Source organism: Rhinolophus sinicus, linkage group LG05, assembly GCF_036562045.2.
Source record: "Rhinolophus sinicus isolate RSC01 linkage group LG05, ASM3656204v1, whole genome shotgun sequence".
Classification (NCBI taxonomy): Eukaryota; Metazoa; Chordata; class Mammalia; order Chiroptera; family Rhinolophidae; genus Rhinolophus; species Rhinolophus sinicus.
The window spans coordinates 26,750,668-26,772,718 of record NC_133755.1 but is presented as its reverse complement, the minus strand read 5'-3'; the positions used below and the strand labels follow the sequence as shown (position 1 = coordinate 26,772,718).

Here is a 22,051-nt window from a genome sequence, read left to right as displayed (position 1 = left end):
TCTCTCATTCACTAAGAAAACGAGTATCCAAGTTTAAAAGCAAGAACATTGTGGGGAGGAGGGCAGGCAAAGAGCAGGATATCTGTACTGAGGGGAGAATACACTCAAAATGTAAGGAAATCCAAACGTATGAGGTTATCTTTTATTTAGTTCTGTGAACGTCTCCTAATACAGACTGTCAAGAACAATGGTCGGTGCAGAGACATTTTTATGATCAACACCATAGAAAGCCAGATGTTAGCACCAAGATCCTCTCTGATAGGAAGTCAATTTTAAGAATAGAGGTGCAAAGGATGGTTTCTCTTAATTATGACCCTAACCATGATGTCATTGTTCAAAACTCTATCTCATTCTGATCAGTACTAAAGAGATATAGAAACAGGGTTATCCGACTTCAAGAGAAACAAAGCTTCACCAACATTTAGGAAACCCATTCCTTTTATACAGGCATTGGAAATAAAGGCAGAGCAACAAAAACTGGCAAAGGTCATAACTCAAAGATCTGGATTGAGAGCAGAAGAACTTTAGACCCAGAATTTGTCATTAGTGATGCTTGGGGGCAAGTTTAACTTGACATCTCTGGATAAACATGTTAATTTGAATAGTCACTCAAAGAATACCCATAATCTCTGTAACAAAGGATACCTAGAGAGAAAGATTAGAATATCGTCATCATTTTAGGTGACATTTCTTACAAGATTGTGAATCTTTTTTGACTGAAATCTCTAATTGGGAAATATTATCATTTATATAAATAGTACCATTTGACTCATGGCTGACATTGTGTACCATGGGCTTCAATTGATCTGAGACCCTTTGTATAAAAGGTGGGAATCTCCTAAAATAATTGGAAACCTTCAAACCCTCTTTTTTCTCTTGTGTCTATAAGTCCTTATAGAGCAGTTGGCCCCACTAGCTCAGTAATCAAACCTCAATAATAATTATCACAATTGGTCATTTTCATTCAGACTATTACTAAGAAATATTCCCAAAATAACTCTACAAAATTAATACTTTGAGTTGTTTCATTGTTCTTGTCAAACATTGAACTGGTTGAATTAAAACTTGTATTTAGGGGTGGCCGGATGGCTCAGTTGGTTAGAGCGTGAGCTCTCAACAACAAGGTTGCAGGTTCAATTCCCGCATGGGATGGTGGGCTGTGCCCCCTGCAACTAAAGATTGAAAACAGCAACTGGACTTGGAGCTGAGCTGTGCCCTCCACAACTAGATTGAAGGACAACGACTTGGAGCTGATGGGCCCTGAAGAAACACACTGTTCCCAAATGTTCCCCAATAAAAAAACAAACAAACAAAAAACTTGTATTTAAATAAATTATACCATCAACTCCAAAGGAAAAATAATTATAACAAGTTCATTAACTCTCCATCTACTGATCCACCTTCTCCTAGGGTATAACGGAAAAAGATTTTCCTTGGTTTCTAAATCTTTTTATTGAATTAAGCCTAACCATAAACAAAATATATAGCTGTGTTGATTTTCAAAATCACAGAAGCAACACCAAGCAATTTGGAATTTGTTACAGATTTCCTTCTGACATGTATTTACTGAAATATTTGTTGAACAGTTTAAAAGAAAAAAAACAGAAAAAGTAAAAAGGAAAGGAAAGAATGATGCCATGTCAAAAAATCTCATTTCTGTAGGCAGTGTTAGTGTTAATGCAATCAAATGGAATAAACTGGGAAAAAGCTTATTACAAACTGTTTCCAGAGATGATGACTATTTTTTAAATTTGTTCCTCAGGTTATATTTTATCACACTTCTGTTTACACTTAATCCAGGATATAAGATTGGATGATTTGCCTCTGTCAGATGTGGAAGCCTGGGTAAAATAAAGAGTTTTCATTTGGTGCCATAAAACTTCAGACCACAAGGCCATCACAATGACTCAGGGAGGAAAGCAGAACACAGAGCAATCCAAACAGAACATTTTTTCTCTGCCTCATTTCAAAAACCTAACTGGGCTGAAACCATGCAGCCATAAAACATTAACCAGCCTAGACTACATCTCCTGAAGGCCCTGACCTCCAGAAACTTCTGTTTGTTCTGCTTCTTTTTTTTTTTTTTTACAAGCAAAATCTTATAATTATCAGTTCCCCTCCAGAAAACATAAGGATTCCCATACATTGCTGCCGTTTGGCTAAAGGTGAAGCTGTGTCTCTTTTCATGGATATTTTTCTGAAAAAGAGTCTTCTCTTTGGTTTTCAGTGTTTGTTCTATTCCCTCCCCAGAAAGTACATTTAAAAAAAGACTTTTCTTTAAAAAATAAATACATAAAATAAACCAAGGAACAGTGAGTGAGGAATTTTCCCCACTGGGCTCCCTACAAGAAACTTTATGTTTAGTTGATAATAATTAAATATCAATAATATTCAAGCCCTGATCCATATAGATTTTGGTATTTCTTTAAATACCAGTTTTCTACCATTGTCTAAAAAGTAATTTTTAAAAATCTTTCCAAATGCCTTACATAAAAAAGTAATAATTTATGTACATAATTTTAATAAATCTCAAGCAATTAATTGAAGTAAAATCTGAGAAAGACTCTTTGAAGAGACTAATTCCTCTGTCTCTTTCCCACCTCTTGCATTAATGCTTGGTGGGTTTCCTTGGGAATCAACTGCTGTTAAATCGACCAGAGTGAGTAGAGAGCCAAAAGTCTCACGAGCGGCACCAGCTGCAGGTCAGAAAGGAAGACCCACGACTGATTGTATCCCTTCCCGATTCCCAAATAGACCAACATGCTGCTATCACAAAGTGCTGCTATGTCAAACATTACTAAAATAAACCAAAGCTCAAAGGGACCAGGGGATTCTCACAAGCTTATTAACCTGGAGAAGCACTTTCTTCCTTTTTTAGAAAGTGAGCTCCACGAGCCATGGACCTCTTCAGGCTAGTTCACTGCCATATCGCCAGCACCTAGAACAGACATAATCATGATTTTTGAAAATCGTTGTTTTTAATTCTGTAAATTCAAACTGCACAAAATAATCACAACTTTTGGGTTCCAAAGATTATATGCCATAAGATGTCTAACAAGACTATCAGATAGACATAAGGACATACAATTTCAATGAAATTAAGGTCCAACCCATTTCCCTTTATCTGTGGCTAACCTTCTTTGGCCCTTTGTAGAGACATATTGGCTACAGTAACTATTCAGAAAACGGATCTAGTATTGAAGTTTATATTTCATTATAAAGAGGCATTTATCTAAGTATTTAAAGATATATCAAGTGTCAAAAGTAAAATCCGTGAGGCCTGCCCTTCTCCACCTGACTTAAAACTGAGCTGTGCTCTATCTTCCACTCCTGACCTGCCTGAGCTTCTTCTGTTTTTTTTTAAAGTGATTTTCACCTCCTAACACACCATGTATGTTTTATTATGATGATGGTTTCTTTGCTTGCCTCCCTCACCCCCAACTAGAATATAAGTGCGACAGGGGTATATTTAAAGACAGAGAATTTGTTTTGTTCACTGATGCTTCTTTCCTATATGCTTTCTAAAATCATGCCTGATACAGAGTTGATGCTCAGTATTTGTTCAATGAATTAATGTTGTTTTTTTAGAAATTAGATATGTCATTCTACCATGCTTATATTAATGATTGGAAATATAAAAACAGAAACACAAAACTGAGTAAGAATTATCATATACCCAACCTTGGTCTGTTTTTGAAAGTTGAATGAGGGAGTGTTTTATGGGAAATATCATGGGCTTTTAGGAGAGCAGTTATACATTTAGGAAACCAGTTTTAGAGTTTTAGCCAGGTTTTCTGAAAACCATTTCATCTTGGGGATTTATCTGCATCAAGTTTAACTTTGGTCTAGGATACCCTTTGTCTCAGTTCAGAGTGCTTTTGTAAGCGGGTAATAACTGAAGAGCCACTCTTAGGGGTCTAAACCATAAAGACACTTATCGTTTACTTAATAAGAAAAAGTAGGTAGTCCCAAGGTTCAACGAGGTTATTAAGGGTCCAGGATCTTTCCAACTTTCTGCTTCTTCATTCTTAACTTATTGGGTTTTTGTTCTTCATGCTATTGCCTCCTGGTTATAAGACGGCTATCATAGCATAAGGCATCACATCTGCGTTCCAGGCAGAAAAAACGAGGACGATGCCACATCAGAGTCTTCTGGCATCTATCCCTTTTATAAGAAAAGCAAAAAGTTTCCCAGAAAACCCAGTGTCATTTCATTGGCCAGAACTAGGTCACATGAACATCCCCAGGGATTAAAAAGTCTGGAAAAGCAAATGTCTGGCAAAGAAGAACAGGGTTGCTTAACAACCTAGTGGGAGATTTTTAAAAATCCCAATGCCAAGGCCCCACATCAGACTAATTAAATCAGAATCATGGAAGGAGAACAGGAATCTGTATGTGCAGGAAAGGATGAATACCACAGACTGGACCATTCAAGAGTCACTGCCAGGACGAGACATATTGTCATTGTGAATAAAATTTGGGTTTTGTTAAAAAGGGAAGAAGTAAAGGGGGTAGGAGAAAAGCAAATGACAGTGCCAGTCACATGGTTCAACATACTATTATTACTACCACTCTACTTGAAAGACTCATTCTATTGTTATTCTTGCATTTAATCAACAGACATTTATTGAGTACCTCCTAAGTGCTAGACCTTGCAGACAAAAGATGAATAAGTTCTATAACCTAGAGACTAGTGAGGGAGACAAACATGTAAGAAAAAAAACACAAAAAAAATCCATCAAAATCTAATATGCCAGGGACTGGAGGGAAATGTTCAGTTTTACAAGATGAAAAAGTTCTAGAGATCTGTGTCACGATAATGTGAATACAGTCAGCACTACTGAACCATCCACTTAAAATGGTAAACTTTACGTTATATATATATATTTATTTATTTTATTTTATTTTTTTTTACCACAATTAAAAAACCAAAAACAAAACAAAGAAAACAATGTGGTAAATCCTAATAGAGGAAGAAGACTAAGGAACTTATGGGAAAACAAAGGCTTTTTTTTTTTCATTAATCAGAATCTTTGGAAGTCAGTAACAGCCCGATTATCCTTTTCAGTAACCATCTGTCCCTGCTCTTCATTTCACTCTTTATGACCTGATCCTGGGACACCTACCTTGCTTAGAATGTGGTCAAGCAATGGTAAACAATAGTGGCTGCACTATCACACACCCAGAAGAGGCCTTAAGGGGAGAAGAATCAGCAAGCTACACATCTAGGACATCAGACCACGGAACTTCAAAGTCTCACAAGGTTTTAAAGGGTTTCAGCCCGGGCCTTTTCTCAGTCCTATTTATAAACAGGTCAGTATCCCACTTATAACCCCAGTCAACTATTTGAAGATATTTAAGGCTCTTCTTAACTTTCCCTCATTTCAACGAGCTAAACAATTTCGACTCCATTTAACTTTTCTTATCCACTCAGCCACCCTATGTCTCTTGATCGGAGCATTTAATCCTTTTACATTTAAAGTGATTATTGATAGGTACATAGTTATTGCCATTTTTTAAATTTGTAGTTAGATTGTTTTCATCTTTCTTCTGTATACAGAAGTCCTTTTAATATTTCCTGCAATGCTGGCTTGGTGGTAATAAATTCCTTTAGCTTATTCTTTTCTAGGAAGCTCTTTATCTCTCCTTCAATTTTAAATGATAGGCTTGATGGATAAAGCAATCTAGGTTGTAGGTCTTTGTTTTCCATCACTTTGAGTATATCCTGCCACTCCCTCCTGGCCTGCAATGTTTCTGTAGAAAAGTCATTTGATAGTCTTATGGGAGTTCCCTTGTATGTAACTCTCCGTCTTTCTCTTGCTGCTTTTAGGAATCTCTGTCTTTAACCTTTGCCATTTTAACTATAATGTGTCTTGGTATGGACCTGTTTGGGTTTATCCTGGTTGGAGCTCTCTGCACTTCCTGGGCTTGTATGTTGGTTTCCTTCACCAGGTTAGGGAAGTTTTCGGACATTATTACTTCAAATATGTTCTAATCCCTTGCTTCCTCTCTTCACCTTCTGGTATTCCTATGATGCACATGTTGTTGCACTTGATGTTATCCCATAGGTCTCTTAAACCATCTTCATTGTTTTTTGTTTTTTCTTTCTGTTGTTCTGTTTGGGTGATCTCTGCTAACTTGTCTTCTAAGTCGCTGATTCGATCCTCTGCTTCATCTAACCTGCTGGCAATTCCTTCAAGTGAGTTCTTTATTTCAGTAATTGTGTTCTTTAGTTCTAACTGGTTGTTCATCCATTTAACTTTTCGTGTAAGATTTTCCTTAGTTCCTTTTTATCTTTTTCTCTGAACTTCTCTACTTTCATACCCACGTCAAAAATGAAATTGTTGTAATAAATGTCAGAAAAATACTATATTAAATAAAGGTTAATAAAAAAATAATTAGTGGTCAGTTTGCAGCCCACTTTTAGTACTTCGGCTTATAACAACTAAATTGGGATTAAACTTCTGCCTAGCCAGTCTTCCCCATTTCTTCCTTGCATTTGCTCCCATCAGATTGATTTTATTATTGAGATTTTTTTTTTCCCAAGTATTTGAATATCGTTTTGACAGCATCTGGGGAGAAAGCCAAGTATAATTTCAAAAACAGAAAGAAATTTCCAAATCAAGTTATCACCTAACACAGTTTTCAACAAAGTTATGTACATGACTGTTTTTAATTCTATGTATACCCAGTCTGACATAGCAAGTACGTACAAAACCTGAGTCATACATTTAAAACATATGGGTGTCAAATTCATCTGGACTTGTTGGATTAACAATGATTTCCAATATTTGTTACAGCGCTTTGTGTCTTCCAGCTCCCTACACCAGACGCTCAGCATCAAAGTTGCCTTCGAGGAATCCAACTCTCCAAAACTGTAGCTGCTCTTCTCACCCCAAAGCATCTCAAGGTTCATAGCAGTGTTTCCCCAGCCCAACACACATACTCTTTCACAACTTTAGGAACTCATTCTCTAAGGAAATCAAGCTCACCACCACAGTTAAGAAGAGTGCTGACAACTTAAGGAGTGTGTGTGCCCAGCCTAAAAAGTTTGGGAAATCTACACTACAATCCACATTCAATGTAGACGACCAGTACAACATCCAGCATGAACTACATGCCATGTCCAGATAACAGATTAAATCAATTCTGATTGATGTGATTAATTCATATGCTAATACAAAACTTGTACTATTTTAATTTAATTAAAAAAAACACTAGAAGAAAATGATCATCCAAAAATATGAAATTGAGAATGTTGGCCCCAATACCTGATCATTATCCCCATTAGTTAATCTGCCCTGGGTTGCTCCAAGATGGCAATGTCTACACCTGTCAACAATAAGTAACACACATTTAAATATTAGACACTTGGTTTATATGAAATCTATTGTTCCAAGTGAGGGATCAATTCAGCTGAGTCCAGCTGCCAACTGGATTATCTTTATCTGAAATTGGCCTGCATTTCTGCCTTTTGTCAGTGATGACCCAGCACCCCTCTCTGTATGTTCCCAGGTAACAGACCCCTACACCGAGGTTTCTCTTATAGCTCTACTCTGAGTTGCTGCTGTCACTGAATTTACTCAAATCAAAGATGTCCACAATCTATCTTGAGGGTGCCACCTCTTTTCCACATCACAACACCCTGATTCTCTGAATTCTAAAATACCTGAGGCAAAAAGCTCAAAGTTTTGTCTATTTGTTTTACTGAAAGTTTGGGTCACTGGAGACGGTTTAACATGACAGCACCAGAAACAAACCTAAATTGACTATTGAACATCCTTCTCAGACGGTCTTCAGCTACCACACCACGGCCAAGATCTAATTGGTTGCTTATCCCCATGGCCTTAGCTTCCCACAATGCTGTTCCACACATTCCCTTTCCTTATCTGATCTTTGCCCCTCATGAATATTCCCTACATCCTGTCGACAACTTATGCAGAACAGTGTAATTATCTCTATATGTATTTCACTGGTCGGCGACTTGAAGCCTCACTGAACTCCATTAAGGAATTTTCTTAAAACGAAGAGTATTTTGTACCCATGATGAATTTTCAGGCCAGCTTTTAAAATTATATTTTCCCAACCTGACTACATTTCGATTTTGACATTTATGAAGCAGAAGATCTGTATCATCTCAGTTGACCAGAGTGACAGAGCAATAAAGCAGCATATGGTGATTAAAAATACAAGTATTATTATCGGTCTGTGATCTAGAAGCTCATCCAGTACCAAATAATTTCCGGCATCATGTCCTGTTCTGAAGGTATTTTATGAAAGAACCAAATGATTGCCTAAGCTGGTATGGCAGGTTGCATGCTTTTCTTTTCTATATATACCATTTTTCTGTTTAGCCAAGGAATTCATACCATTATGAAAACTTATAGCAGTAAATGTAAACAGTATATTCTTCACTGTTAAATTTCAAACTTTTAAAAAGAAAATTGTTGGGAGATGAGCCTGATTATGTGTGGATATACATCAAAAAGAGCTTTTCCAGGGTGCAAAAATCTGTTTTTCAAAACAGCACAAAATGTCCACGGGCAGCAAAGAATTATCACCCTTCAATAAAAAGAAAAACAGAGATGAATAGATAATAAAGTAAGTTTGCCTATTACGTAGTCCACTCTCAACTCTTCATGAACAAGAATGGGAGAAAAGTTGACTGAATTAAGCAAACCTTCTCATAAAATCTTTAGGTTCTATTCTGCCAAATATCATTCACAATGAAACACGGTATTCCGTGTTTCTGAGAAAATAAAGTCTGTCCCTTGGTTGGTTTTGTTTATTTGCAGATCACATCTGCTTGAGTTTTAAGGTGATTTTTTTTTTCAATTAATACTGAAAAAAACAGGCAAAATAAATAATCATCTACTAGAAAGCAGTAAGACCTTATAGGAATATGAAAGGGGAAAATATCATAATATGGGTATCCTAGCTAGTTTTAGACATTTGGGGGGCTTTCTTTGGACTAAGAAATAGAAAGATAGGTAATAGAAAACCTCTAAAGGAAAACAATTCACAGTAATGGAGCAAGAAAAAAAGAAATATTAAAACAACAGTCTGAGTGAGATGAACATAACTGCAAGGAGAAAATGGCTTTGTTTTATTTAGGCAATATAGTTCATTCAAGTAAATTGAAGAAAATTGTAGATTCAGTCATTCGTTCAGTCAGCAAATGTATCGAAGAAATAATTTCCATACTCCCTTCCAACTGGGCCATTATAAGGGTCTATCAGATATAAATATGGTTTTATGGGCTCAAAATATAGTTAAACAAATAGAATCACATCAAATACACTAGTGTTTCAAAATATGCATTAAATACATGGCTCACTTTTCTGAAAAAGCACTGGATATACTAGACTCTATTTGTACATCAAAATAATAATTTCATGCACTGCATAACTAAAGCAAAACAATACATATAGAAGAATTGTCTCTCTGCATCAAAGCATGGAGATCGCATCTTTTGAATTTTGATGCTACATTAAAACTACAGTGATATAAGCACTAATAAAAAAAGAATGTTTTAAAAGCAGTATTTACGTACGCAATGCAATAATTTTCTGCTAAATTTTCTCTCTTTTGATTGTATATGCAAAGAAGCACCAGTCAAGTGATCACTGTGTGCATGTTAAGTGGTTTAGTCAGTATGTGACCACATAGCTTTTCACCAAATTGCTTTTACACTTGCAGCCATAAAAAATGTTGATTCTTTCTTTCACAATCTGCACTGACTTGATTGGAATGTATGTGCTCGACATTCCTCTGCGTCTGTACCTGTGGCCACAATTCAACAGAATTCTAAAAAAAATTATAAAATCCTACTCTTTATAAGTTACCACGCTAGGTTGTATGAGCAAGAGTTCATCAACCCTCCATGGTGCTTACAAACTACATATCTACCTTGGGGAGGTGGGCCTCAGAAGGCAGATAAGGCCCCAACTTGACAAAGATGTTCAAGAGAGCATGCTGCTAGCCAGCCCTGGGCTGGGGAAGTCATTTCTTCATCCACCTTGCACTGCACTGCCCTAACCTCGCTCCTACCCACCCTCTCTACCATTATTTCCATCTGCTTCTCAACTCATAATTTATGCTCTAATAACACCTAGCTGCTGTTATGGCCTTCCTGTCCCAAAGCCCTCACCACACACACACACTCCCATTAACGTTTGCTGCTCTTTCTACCTGAAACACTACACCACTATTACAAAGCCTCCCACCCCCCTATCTCCAGTGAGTCGTTTAACTTTTACACATCCTTTAATACTTGGCACAGAGTAATTTTCTCCGGGAAGCTCTTCCTGCTGCCAGTTTGTGCTGCCACAGCATCCTGGGTACATTCTTGCTAAATCAATCTCACCATCCTCTAAGCCCTTGAAGTGCAGACCCTTGTGTACTACTTGTCTTTGTATCCTCAAGACTTCGTGTGGTGTTTGGCAGAGAGTAGATGTCCAGTATTTGTTGAATTAGGTGGGATACATTATGTCTACGTGTTTACCTTCCTGGGTACAGAATGTAGGAAGTACTAAGAAAGTGTCATGAGTCTCCCCAGACAGACTTGAGAGTCAGGAACCCCAAAGTATAAAGAAACTGGAATGAGCGGTGGCAACTGCCAAAAGAAACAGCACGTAAGTCTGTAGACAAAAAGGAAAGATTTCACCAAAATAGGAGGGTCTGAGAAGTCTTAGGACTGAACTTTGAAAAGCCCATATTACATGACTCCATATAAATTTTCATGATCCTGTCCCAATAGACCATGAGCTGGGGACGGGGTGGGGAGGAAGAAAGCACATGGGAGCATTTGCCAGAGACAGTCATTCATTTAACAGTTTCTATATATCTATTTATATCACTACAGAGCCAATTTAATGCTGTTTTGTTTTTGTTTTGTTTTGTTTTGGAGGCAGCAAAGTTATACCTAGAGACTGATTTTGTCTTTGCCAGCAACTTACTTAGCACAGGTTCATTGTGGGAATTATAATAATTTCGCAAGCGAATAAAGAAGTATGAATAAACCAATAAAGAAGTAACATACTCCAAACAAATGACAAATTAATCACACTATTGATCCAGGCAAGGGGAGATGAAGGAATTAATTTCAAATTTAATATGAGGTGTACCTTTTTATACCAGGAGGCACTCAGGAGAGACAGTGACCAACCCAGAGCTGATTTCCAGCTGCCAGTACAAAAAGAAAGTCCCCTGTTGCTAGAGCAGGTTGCTAGGAAACAAATACACCAAGGCAGATGTTAGCAGTCTAGGAGTCACCTCACCTAGGCAGAGCAAATGTTCTAAAGGTCTTTGAAGAGTTTTTAGGTTTGCAATGTGTCTCCTTGCTCAAACTGAAACTCAAATAGTCCTCACAAACTCTCAGTACAGCTGACCTTGAACAATAGGAATTTGAACTGTGTGGGCCCACTTACATGCAGATTTTTTATCTATAAACACAGTCAGCCCTTCATTCCACCCTTAGTATCCACCAGTTTCGCATCTGTGGAATCAACTAACCTAGGATGGAAACAGTATTTTCTCATTCCCAGGTGCAGCTTCCCAACTGCGATTCCCAGCCTCAGACAGAAAATACTGTTTGAATCCTTGGATGCAAAGGGCCAACTGTAGTTTAGTTTGGGGAAGTCAAAAGTTATACACAGATTTTCAGCTACTCAGGGGTCAGCACTCCTAACCCCAGTGTTGTTCAAGAGTCAACTCTATTTATAGTCTAAATGTCCCCTTGCCATAATTGCTTCTCCACGTTCTTAACCATAAGCCTCTAGTGGGGCCCCTCAGCAGCTGGGCTGCTGACCACTTATCAGTGACAACAGATAAGATGATCCTGACACAACTTACTTCATTCTTACATCAAAAACAATTTTACTTCTAAAAACAACTTTGTCTTTGTAATATGTGAATTAACACATCACTTACCTAAATGAGTGGGTTTGAAATCATATTAAACCATTACACAACAAATGCTGTTCACTGTATAATATGGATTCTAATCTTCCCAAGTAATATTTTCATGCCAATTTAAAATTCAGAGTTAAAGAAAAAAATCCCTTTAAATACTAGTAAGAGAGCCAATCAAATCAGGTGACCCAAACATTGCCTTGTTAACCTAAGTAGTGCAAGAACTGCAATCTGTTTCATGAACATCAAGGCATTTTGTTGGAGAGTGGGAATGTCTGCCCTGGGTCCTGGGGATTCCCAGCTTTGGCCCAATGCTTGGCGAAGGCAGTGCAGGGCTCCTTCTGTGTGGATAGCAGTGGGGAGGCACCAAGGAGAGAAGGTGAAGTTGGGAGAAATGGAGAAGGTCCATTATATTGGGAATTAAGAAGTCTAGGTTCCTGCCTCAACTCAACTGTGCCACTGACTCGCTGTCCCTTGGCTTCTGTAGGCATCAATTTCCTCAATCTGAAAAATAAGGCCGATAGATTAAAAGATCAATTATATCCCTTCCACCTGTGATTCTACATCATTCCAGATGCCTAACCAAGGAGACTCACAGGGGCCACCCCAGCCGACCTGACCCTCCGGAGCACGCCCGGCCCGCCGGCCTTTGGCTCCACGCGGCCGGCCCACTCCTGCGCGCCGCCGCCGCCGAGCCGCGGACACGCGCCGCGCGCGCCCGAGGCCACGTGACCCCGAGCCGCGGGTCTGCGCCCGAGCCGCCATGGCGGCGGGGCCGAGAGACCCCGCGTGGCGGCCTGCAGCGGGCGCCCGGTTCTTCTGCACCGTGGGCCGAGGCTTAGAGCCCTTCCTGATGCGGGAGGTGCGGGCGCGGCTGGAGGCCACGGAGGTGAGTGAGCCTCTGCGCGTCCCGGAGGGAAGGAGGGCGGCCCTGCCCCTGCAGCCCTCCCGCCACGGTCGGTCTGAGACCCGGGGAAGCTGCGAGCCCCCCACGCTCTCTGCCACAGACCGACCGTGGCGACGGTCCCCGCCCTCGGACTTTAATTACTTCTGGAGAGAACCGCCAGTCGTTTTTCCCTGCACATCTCTCACCGCACGCCAGTCACGGCTGAATTTTTTTTAAAGGAGGGGTTGAGGCACGTTATTTCCTAGGTTCTTTAAAAGCGCACCATAGTACCTGTCATTGCAATTAGACCTGTCCGAGTTAGCGTCTTGTCTCCATACTTTAAATGCAAGTGCTGTATTCTTGAGGTTCAGTGGACTCTTGCCAGTTTCCTGACAATGATGAGACTTTATAGGATTGTTGGGAGGATTAAATGATAAAGAGTTTGTAAAGTAGTCACTTAAACAGGCAGTAAAGACTAACTAGAGAAATACTCTTGGAGGCTTCCTAGACCAGCTTCCAGAGGAACTTAACAGTTGCTGGTATTTATCTGTTGTTAATTTCAATGAAGTGAACAGTTTGGGTTCTACCTGCTGAGCTGGTTTCCTCAAAGCAGAGGGAAAGGATGTAATAGGATAAGCCTTCAGTAACTGGGTGGGATCAAGGTGACAGTGTGAATGATGTGCTGTTGGAAAAGGAAAGTTTGCTAAATGAAACTGACCACTCCAGCTGCGCCTGCGTTGTAAGAAGCCAACAAAAGGAGTTTCTGCAATGAGGGGGTGGGGGGAAAGGAGGATGGAGGAGGTCGTGAGAAGGGCATCAGTCTTACTAGGCTAACTTGCCATTTGTGGCTTTGGTCACAGAATTTGATGTAGCTAGTATAAAAAAATCAGTGTAATAACTTCCAACATTTAATATGTGTCAGGCACATGTTCTTAGGTCCTTACTCTGTATTCACTTTTTTAGTTTTCACAACCTATGACACTTTCATATCTATAAGAGAAGCTCCACATGTAACAGAAAAGGAAAATGAAGCATAGGTAAGTCCAAGAAAGGATTCAAGTCACAGAATCAGAAAATGGCAAAGGTGGGGTTCGAAACCAAGCTGTGCGAAATCAAGCATGAGTAGATAATAAAGTTCAACCCAGGCAGACTGGCTCCCTGGTCCAGTTCCTTGACCACTGTGTGACCATGACATAATGCTGCATTGATTTTTTTTTTATGTTCAATTAGACAAATAGAAGGCTTGATCCAATCTGAGTGTGTTGGATTATTAGAGAAAGACAGACCCTCTCTACTTGTTTTCTTCCATCTTCTCTAAAGACAGAATTAAATGGGAAGGTAATTTAATCACAACCAGAAATTCAATTAATTGTAGGGGAAAACTTCTTGGCAATGAGCAGAATTAAATGCCAAGAGATTTGGAAAATTCTCCTATTTTGATATTTATGTTTTAAGGATAGGTATGCCTGGAAATGGAATCTGAGCAAATAACTTCTCAAATTTCTCCCCAGTATCCCTAATATAAACTCTCTAAGGCAATCCTGAAATAATAATAATAGCATCTAACATTTATGAAACGAGTCAGACACATATGTACATGTTATGATTTAATGCTCAAAAGAATCCTATGTAAGCCATTTTTACCACCATTTTACAAAGAAATAAACAGAAAAGTGATGCTAAGTGGTGGAGCTGGGACTTGCATTTGAAGCCCGTGTGCTTTACCTCTGTGCCAGAGTTTACCGTGGGAAACTACCCCGGAACACCGCATGTAGGTTCTTTCTATAACAGCATGGTAAAACATGTATGTGGGCTTTAGAGTTAAAAGGCATGCTCAAATCTTTTATCTTCCTTTAACAGATTTGTAAGTTTGGGGCAAATTACTGAGCCACACTTTCCTTGGATATAAAATGGAGATGATAATACCGACTTTAAATGATTACTGCATTCTTTGAGACAACGATACGTTGTACAGTGTCTGGCAAATAGTTAGGTTCTCAATAAATGTTCCCATCAAATGAGTTGCACAGGAATACTTAAAATCATTCTTGCAATGACAAGAGACACGGTTAAAAACTTTGGTTTGCTTCCAGAAAATTAATAGTGTAAAATCTGAATTTACAAAACTAATATAGCAGTGATTGTTTAATTTTTAAAAAGTAATCACTCTATTCTGATCAATGTTTTTCCAATTTTAGTAAACATAAGAATCACCTAGGAAACTTGCTGAAAATGCATATTCCTAGTTGCCAGTCCCAGAAGGTAAGCCCAAGGTGTTTGCATTTTAACTTGCAAACTTTCTCCCCATCCAGGTGACTGATACAGCGCTTCCTCCAACACATAGCTTGCAAGAGAAAATGTCCCATCTATTCTGTTTAGGTTTTTATTATGGAGAATTTCAGACATACACAAAAGTAGAATAGTAGGATGAATCTCACTCATCAACCAGCTGCAACAACAATCAACTCCTGGTGAATTCCGCTCCATTCACACTCCCCTACTCCATAGTATTTTTGAAGCAAATCCCAGACATTTCACTGTAACTATTAGCCTGTATAATTATAATATAAGGACTCTTTTTATAGCATAATATATATAAGAAATAATACATAGAATGGCTCTTTTTAAAAATATAAACCACAATATCATTATCACATCTAAAAACAATTCCTTGTCATCAAATATCTAATAGTCTTTATTCAGATTTCATCTTGTCTCGTAAATGTCACTTTTGTTTTTCAGTTTGTGTGTTGAAATCAAGATTCATATAAGGTCCACACATTGTGATTGGCTGATATTTAAGTCTCTTTTAATCTATGCATTCCCCCTCCACCTCTTTTTTTCTCATCACAGTCTGTTATAGAATCTGGGTTGTTTGTCCCACAGTCTAGAACAGGAATCAGCAAACTTTTTCTGTCAAGGGTCAGATAATGTTTTAGGCTTTGTGGATCACTTTGTGATTTCTGTTACATATTCTCTGTTGTTGTCAAAGTGGCTATTTAAACTTAAATTTAAAAATTCACTTTCTCAAGCACATTAGTCACGTTTCAAGTGCTCGGAAGTCACATGTGCTCATGCTGACTGTATTGGACAGCAAACGTCACAGAAAGCTGTTCGACAGCACTGCTAGAATTTCCCCCAGTTTATATACTGCCAACTGCATCTCCATGGCAGAGTCTAACGTGCTTCTCTATCCTCTGTGTTTCCTGTGTATTGGAATCCTGTAAGTCATATCTAGAGCTCGCTCAGATTCAGGTTTGATTTTTTTTTTTTTTTTCTCCTCCTGGTGGTAGGGCAAACTTCTTTCTAGGTTCCTAGGTATTTTTAAATATATACATTATATAAATATATGTGTTTTATATATAATACATTTATATGTTACGTCTATTTTTATAGAGACACTGTATATATATATATATATATATATATATATATATTTCTTACTGAGACTACTTTTAAGAAATATAGTGGGGAAAAGTAAGCTTTACTTTGTGACCATGTTTAATGTATTAAATACTTTTCTTATAAGGATAATAATAGGAACAGTTATTCTTAAGATAAAATTCAGTACAGTAGAGGAGTGCCTAATGCCAGCTAGCCGCAAAGGCCCTGTCAAGTGATTCATTGGTCTTGATAAACCCACATAGCAAAGACTATTTAACCCAAGTCCTGAATAAGCCAACCAATTTTTAGCTTCTAAAGGGGTCGTGATAATAGAAGGTAGTGGGGTAGAACTAAGCAGATAGTCTAGTTATTTCATTTAATGGGATGATTGCATAAGATTGCTTTTTCGAAGATTCTCTGAATTCCTTTTAGATTGAATGCCTTTTTAACAATTAATAATACATAGTTTTTAATTCTCATCTAAAATGAACCAAAAAAAAACTCACACACCACTGTTTTTCCTTTAATAAAGGCTGTTATTTCACCTTTGTGTTAGGCATAAAACCAGCTGGTTTTAGACACTTGATTATGATTTAATTCAAAATGGAAAAACAGATTGTATATATGAATAAATTTTCAAGTAACAAATATTAGGATGAAATATTCTAAAACACCACATTATCCCTAAGAATTGTAATTGAACACCATCAGTTACAAGCAATAAACCAAGAAAAAAAAGGTAATACTATATTCAGCCATTTTTGAAATCATAAGCACCAAAATTCATTCTCCCTACTGCTTTAAGGTATAATAGCTTATCTTCACAAAGGGCAAACCATACAAATGCTTTCATATATATGATTGATTTTCACAGTGACTATTCTATAATTTAGTATACTACTTCTGATTATACGCTTATTACTTGTAAAAAAAAAAATGTAGGCCTTATGTTAATTTTTAAATAAAGAGAATAAGTTGATTTTGGTTTTGAGAATGTATTTAGTATTTTCATGGATCAACACATTATTCTTATGATTTGACACCCTAAATAAACCTTTCCTGAGTCCCCCACCCCACAAAGGATATTTTTAGAAAAAACTAATTGTATAAATGTTTCCCTTGATATTCAATGAGTAAGAAAAGATAAGATCTTTGTACAATTAAAGAACTGTAAGTTAATGTCTAGATCATTGACTTTAGGTTAAAAATCACTGGTCTAGATGTTTGCATCAGTTTATTTATAGAACTTGAATCTTACAACCATACATTTTCAGTAAAATATTTATTTCAATTCCCCCAGAGTCTTGGAAAGGTATTTGTTATCATGTCAGTTAACATTTGTGTGTGTGTGTGTGATGGCCTTAATATCATCTATATTTCTACGTCAAATAATATAAAATCTGATTTTTTGAAAATGTACTCTTTAAAACTTTGTTTTCAACTTCTAAGCATTCTGAGGTTTATATTTAGTTTTGACATTAGTGGGACAATGTCACCTTTGTAATGAAAAAGAAGCAAATTTTAGAAATCAATTTCTTGTTTTATCTACTTCATTATCCCCTTTAAATATTGATTCCTAAACATTCATCGTATTTCCTACTTCATCTATCTGATCAGCTGCATTGCTGGTATCTAAGCTATTTGGGCTTTAGTTTTCCTTATTTCTCTAGCTTTACTGAGATATAATTGACATATAACATTGTGTAAGGTTAAGGTATACAATGTGTTGATTTGATACATTTATATATTGCAAAATAATTACTACGGTAGCATTAGTTACCACCTCCATCCTGTCACATAATAACAATTCATATATTGTGGTGAGAACATTTAAGACCTACTCTCTTAGGAACTTTCAAGTATATAATACAATATTATTAGCTATAATCACCATGCTGTCCCGTTACAGCCCCAGAGCTTGTTAATCTTATAGCCAGAAGTATTTGGGTTTTAATTGGTGTCAACCTAAGCCTGGCTCAGCAGAGATTCTTCGTCAAGCTAGAATAGTAACCCCAGAAATTACCATCCCAAAAGCTTAATTAGACCATGTCAGATTAAAAAAACAAAAAAAAACAAACAAACAAACAAAAACTTGGGAGTTCAAGTTGCCATTAAATGGAGCTGCCTAAACACATGGGCTACCCCAAATTCCCTAGTGCCTCAGCTCTAGGAGATGACCTAGAATCGTGTTAGTCAGCCCATGGCCACTGCTGAAAGAATTCCAGGACAATCCACATCTACCTTGAACTTAATAGGGTTGGGCTAACCCAAGAAGATTTAGGATTCCGTTGGCATTGAGCACCATTTGCCATACCTCATTAGACTCCCTATGACTTAGGGCTCTTTTTTTTTTTTTTTTTTTTTTGAACTTTAGTAATTTTTTATTTTTCAATTACAGCTGACATAACAATATTATGTTAGTTTCAGGTGTACAACATAGTGATAGACATTTATATAACTTACGAAGCTCTTTTCATTTTTCTTCCCTGATTTTTACCAAATAGTCATCCTATCTCCAAAGCCTGTTTTTGCTTGATGCATATTTCTTCCATCCATTTTTCAGTTCCCACAGCCAAGTGTCTCATTATTTCTACCTCAGTAATCTTACTTCTCCCTCCAGCTTCACGTTCCACACTCAGTCTTTTATGCCTCTTCCAAAATAATTTTTTTCTGCCAACTAATTCAGTGCTGTCAGTTTTCATCAGAAGTCTATAATGGTTGACCATTACCATCTGTGGTCCTCCATTTCACGACCATTTATCACGCTGGCCTGAGCTACACCATCCATCCACCTGACACTCTCAATCAGCACAACACAGCAAATGTTGCCATGGTCACTTACAGTTTACTTCAGCCAGGTTGTCACTCCCACTTCTGCATCTTGCCTTTTGTTCTTTTGTTAGAATTCCTCTTCCCAAATCTTCTCCGAGACTTTTACTAACTAGGGCTTCCAAATGCAGTGCTACTTATCGTACCTGAGTTTATTATATAAAAACTTTTTCATTTTCTTCAGGTTTAATTCAAGTTATTGTCTTGTAAATTTTACATTTTAATTAGTATGTCACAGTATGTCTATTACATTACATTGTTATTCATCTTTTGGATATATGCTCCTGGTAGACCAAAAGGTAGGTTTTTTATAAATACCCATTGATTTGTTAACTTTGGGCTACACACCTAACTTAGCCTATCCATTATATCCTTTCTTTGCCCACTTTCAAATAGTATGTGAGATTTGGCAATATAATTACTGAGTAATTTGTGTTGTTTTTCTAGTAGTGTGTGTATACACATTTACATACATATGCAACTTTACAAAAAGTAACATAACATAAAAAGATGATGGTCTTGGTCACTGACTATGTGATTTTATACAAATCTTTTAACCTAAGCCTCAGTTTCCTAATCTGTAAAATGGGGGTGATAAAAATCTACCTTAGAGAGTTGTTTTAAGGATTAGAGGGGGAAATGTATTCAGAGTGCCTAGTACAATGTCTGACAAGTAGTAGATACTTCAGAAATGGTCATTTTAATTTATTGTTAATCTAGATGCTATGTTTTAATTCATTAAGGGGAGAAAAGGGAAATGGTTCTTACTCTACACTGGACTACATTGATATCTTTTTTTCTGTCTCTAGGTTGAATATATTTTAGGAAAAGTTTTTTTTACCACCTGTTCTGACTTGAATATGCTGAAAAAGTTAAAATCTGCAGAAAGGTTATTTTTGCTGATTAAAAAGCAGTTTCCTGTTCCTTCTGTAAGTAAAGGTATGGTGTATACCTATTGCTTTTACCCACATAATATGTTGTACTCCAAAGTGTTCTGCTTGATAACACATATATAGCTATTTCACATTTTAAAGTGAAATATGTAGCTATTTTCACATTCATTCATACCCATGGGATCATCGATTATGTATTTCCTAAATATTACCTAATTGTATTATCACCTAATGGTGTCTCTTATTTTTGCAATCTGCTGCCTATATTCTGAGATTTTAATGTCTTAAGTCACAGTTCTTCCTTGAGAATTATGATCAGATACCTTTTCTAGAGATATGTATGGTCAATTGCATTTATTTAGATTTAGGAGCATGTAATAAACCAAAATGCATTGTTTTAATAATTGGTCAGAACTATCACTTTATAATTTTTAACTGATGAGTGATATAATTGGAAACATACTACATATTAAAATTTTCTGTTTGGGAGACCTTAATGTTTGAATACATTTACAGTCATTTATAAAGCATTAGAGTTAAAACGGACTCTGTCCACTCCCTAATTTTATAAATATGCTGCTAAAATAATTTAAAGATCTTGAAAAAAGGGTCAGACACTGCTGGATTAAACATTGCCTTAAATTTCATTTTGATTGCTGATTGTGTACAAGAGATCATGTAATCTTACAGTCTATAATAAACTGTGTCAAGAAAGATATAAATTGGCAAGAAATCAAGACAGGGAAGAAAGTTTATTTTAAAGCACATCGTAAGGTATTATACTGTGGAGTCAATATAATTTCATTCCAGTATTCCACACACTGACATCATTAGAGAAATACGGTAATTACTCTTAGATCATATTGACCCCTGTTCATTTATAAAGCATGCTGGCCGTGCCTAAGTTATGAATGGGTTGTGTATCTGAAATGTTACTTTATGGAATCTCATTTTATGATGTGTGCTAATATTTATGGTCTAAAATAATCTCAAGATTCAGTTGCTCTGTTTCTGAGCTCTATGTTTTGCAATTGATTCTATTTTTTTAAACTTAGTTTTTATAGGCAAGATCAACATTATTTCAAAGATCGATACACATTCTATATGCATATATTGAAGAGATACTTATATTGGACAAATTATCTTGCTGAAGTATATAATAATTCTATGGGAATTTTAAGACAGTTTTGATGTTAAGTATGGAATATAAGAATTAGCCTTATTCTGCATAATATTCTTATGTTAAATGATATAAATTCCAGGTGAAAGTGAAGTCATTCTTCATGTAGTGATTAAAAAAAAAACTTATTTTAAAGAATTAAAGATAATGGAATTTGGAAGTGATGAATATAATAGACTATCTGTAAAGCTTCAATATAAGATAAACTGAAATTTTATTTATTTAGGAAAAATATTTAGTGAAGTGCAAAGACTTATAAATGATGATCCTGAGAGTTGGTTGAATGTCATTTCAATCTGGAAAAATCTTCTTGAACTTGATGCAAAAAAGGAAAATCTTTCTCAAAGAGATGCTAACCCACAAAAAATAAAACTGGGAAAAAATGACACCATCATTGGTAAGAAATTAAAAACAGAACAAATGCAAGAGACAGAAGAGAATAGGGAATGCCAGCTGGAGAAACAAATAGAAGAAACATTGGAGCAAGGAGATTCTCTCACTAAAAGAGAAAAATTTCAAGAAGAAGAATTTCAGAATGATGTAGCAAAAGCCGTTGATACTCATAATGAGAACAACTTGACTTTCAGAGTTTCTTGTCGCTGCAGTGGAGCTATTGCAAAGACCTTTACTGCACAGGTACTCCCACCTCCAAAGTGGGTTCCCATTCTCTAAACGAATTAAGGAATTTTTAGATTTAAAACGAGCTGAGAACCTTTCATGGAATAGATAACTAGGCTCAAGCAGATAACTAGGCCTCATATCAGGTAATTAAATATCTTTAAAAATGCATTTTTCATTTTAACTTGACCTCAGATGCTTAAGAGGAATAGTATGCCGTTCCGTGTAATGACCTCCTTTTACTTTCTGCCCCCCAAATTTCCTTAAACTCATAGATACCCTTTACACTTGGAAACCCTAATATGATCATAAGATTTTTGGGTTTCTCTTCAGTTCAGTTCTGCGTTT

General features: G+C 36.9%; 1 protein-coding gene across 7 annotated transcripts in view; it reads left to right on the top strand.

Moving 5' to 3' along the window:
- The first annotated feature begins 12,617 nt into the window (after nucleotides 1-12,617).
- THUMPD2 (THUMP domain 2 tRNA and snRNA guanosine methyltransferase) overlaps nucleotides 12,618-22,051 on the top strand; it is a 33,423-nt gene continuing 23,989 nt past the window's right edge. For 3 of the 7 annotated variants that reach the window (XM_019742657.2, XM_074331914.1, XM_074331913.1), the window contains exons 1-3: nucleotides 12,618-12,802; nucleotides 19,822-19,951; nucleotides 21,312-21,721. In XM_019742657.2, coding sequence (XP_019598216.2) covers nucleotides 12,677-12,802; nucleotides 19,822-19,951; nucleotides 21,312-21,721 — 666 coding nt within the window. In that variant the 5' untranslated portion in view covers nucleotides 12,618-12,676. Of the gene's footprint in view, nucleotides 12,803-13,762; nucleotides 13,837-14,997; nucleotides 15,062-19,821; nucleotides 19,952-21,311; nucleotides 21,722-22,051 lie in introns of those variants that run through there. The other 4 variants (XM_074331912.1, XM_019742662.2, XM_074331915.1 and 1 more) reach the window with 4 other exon arrangements.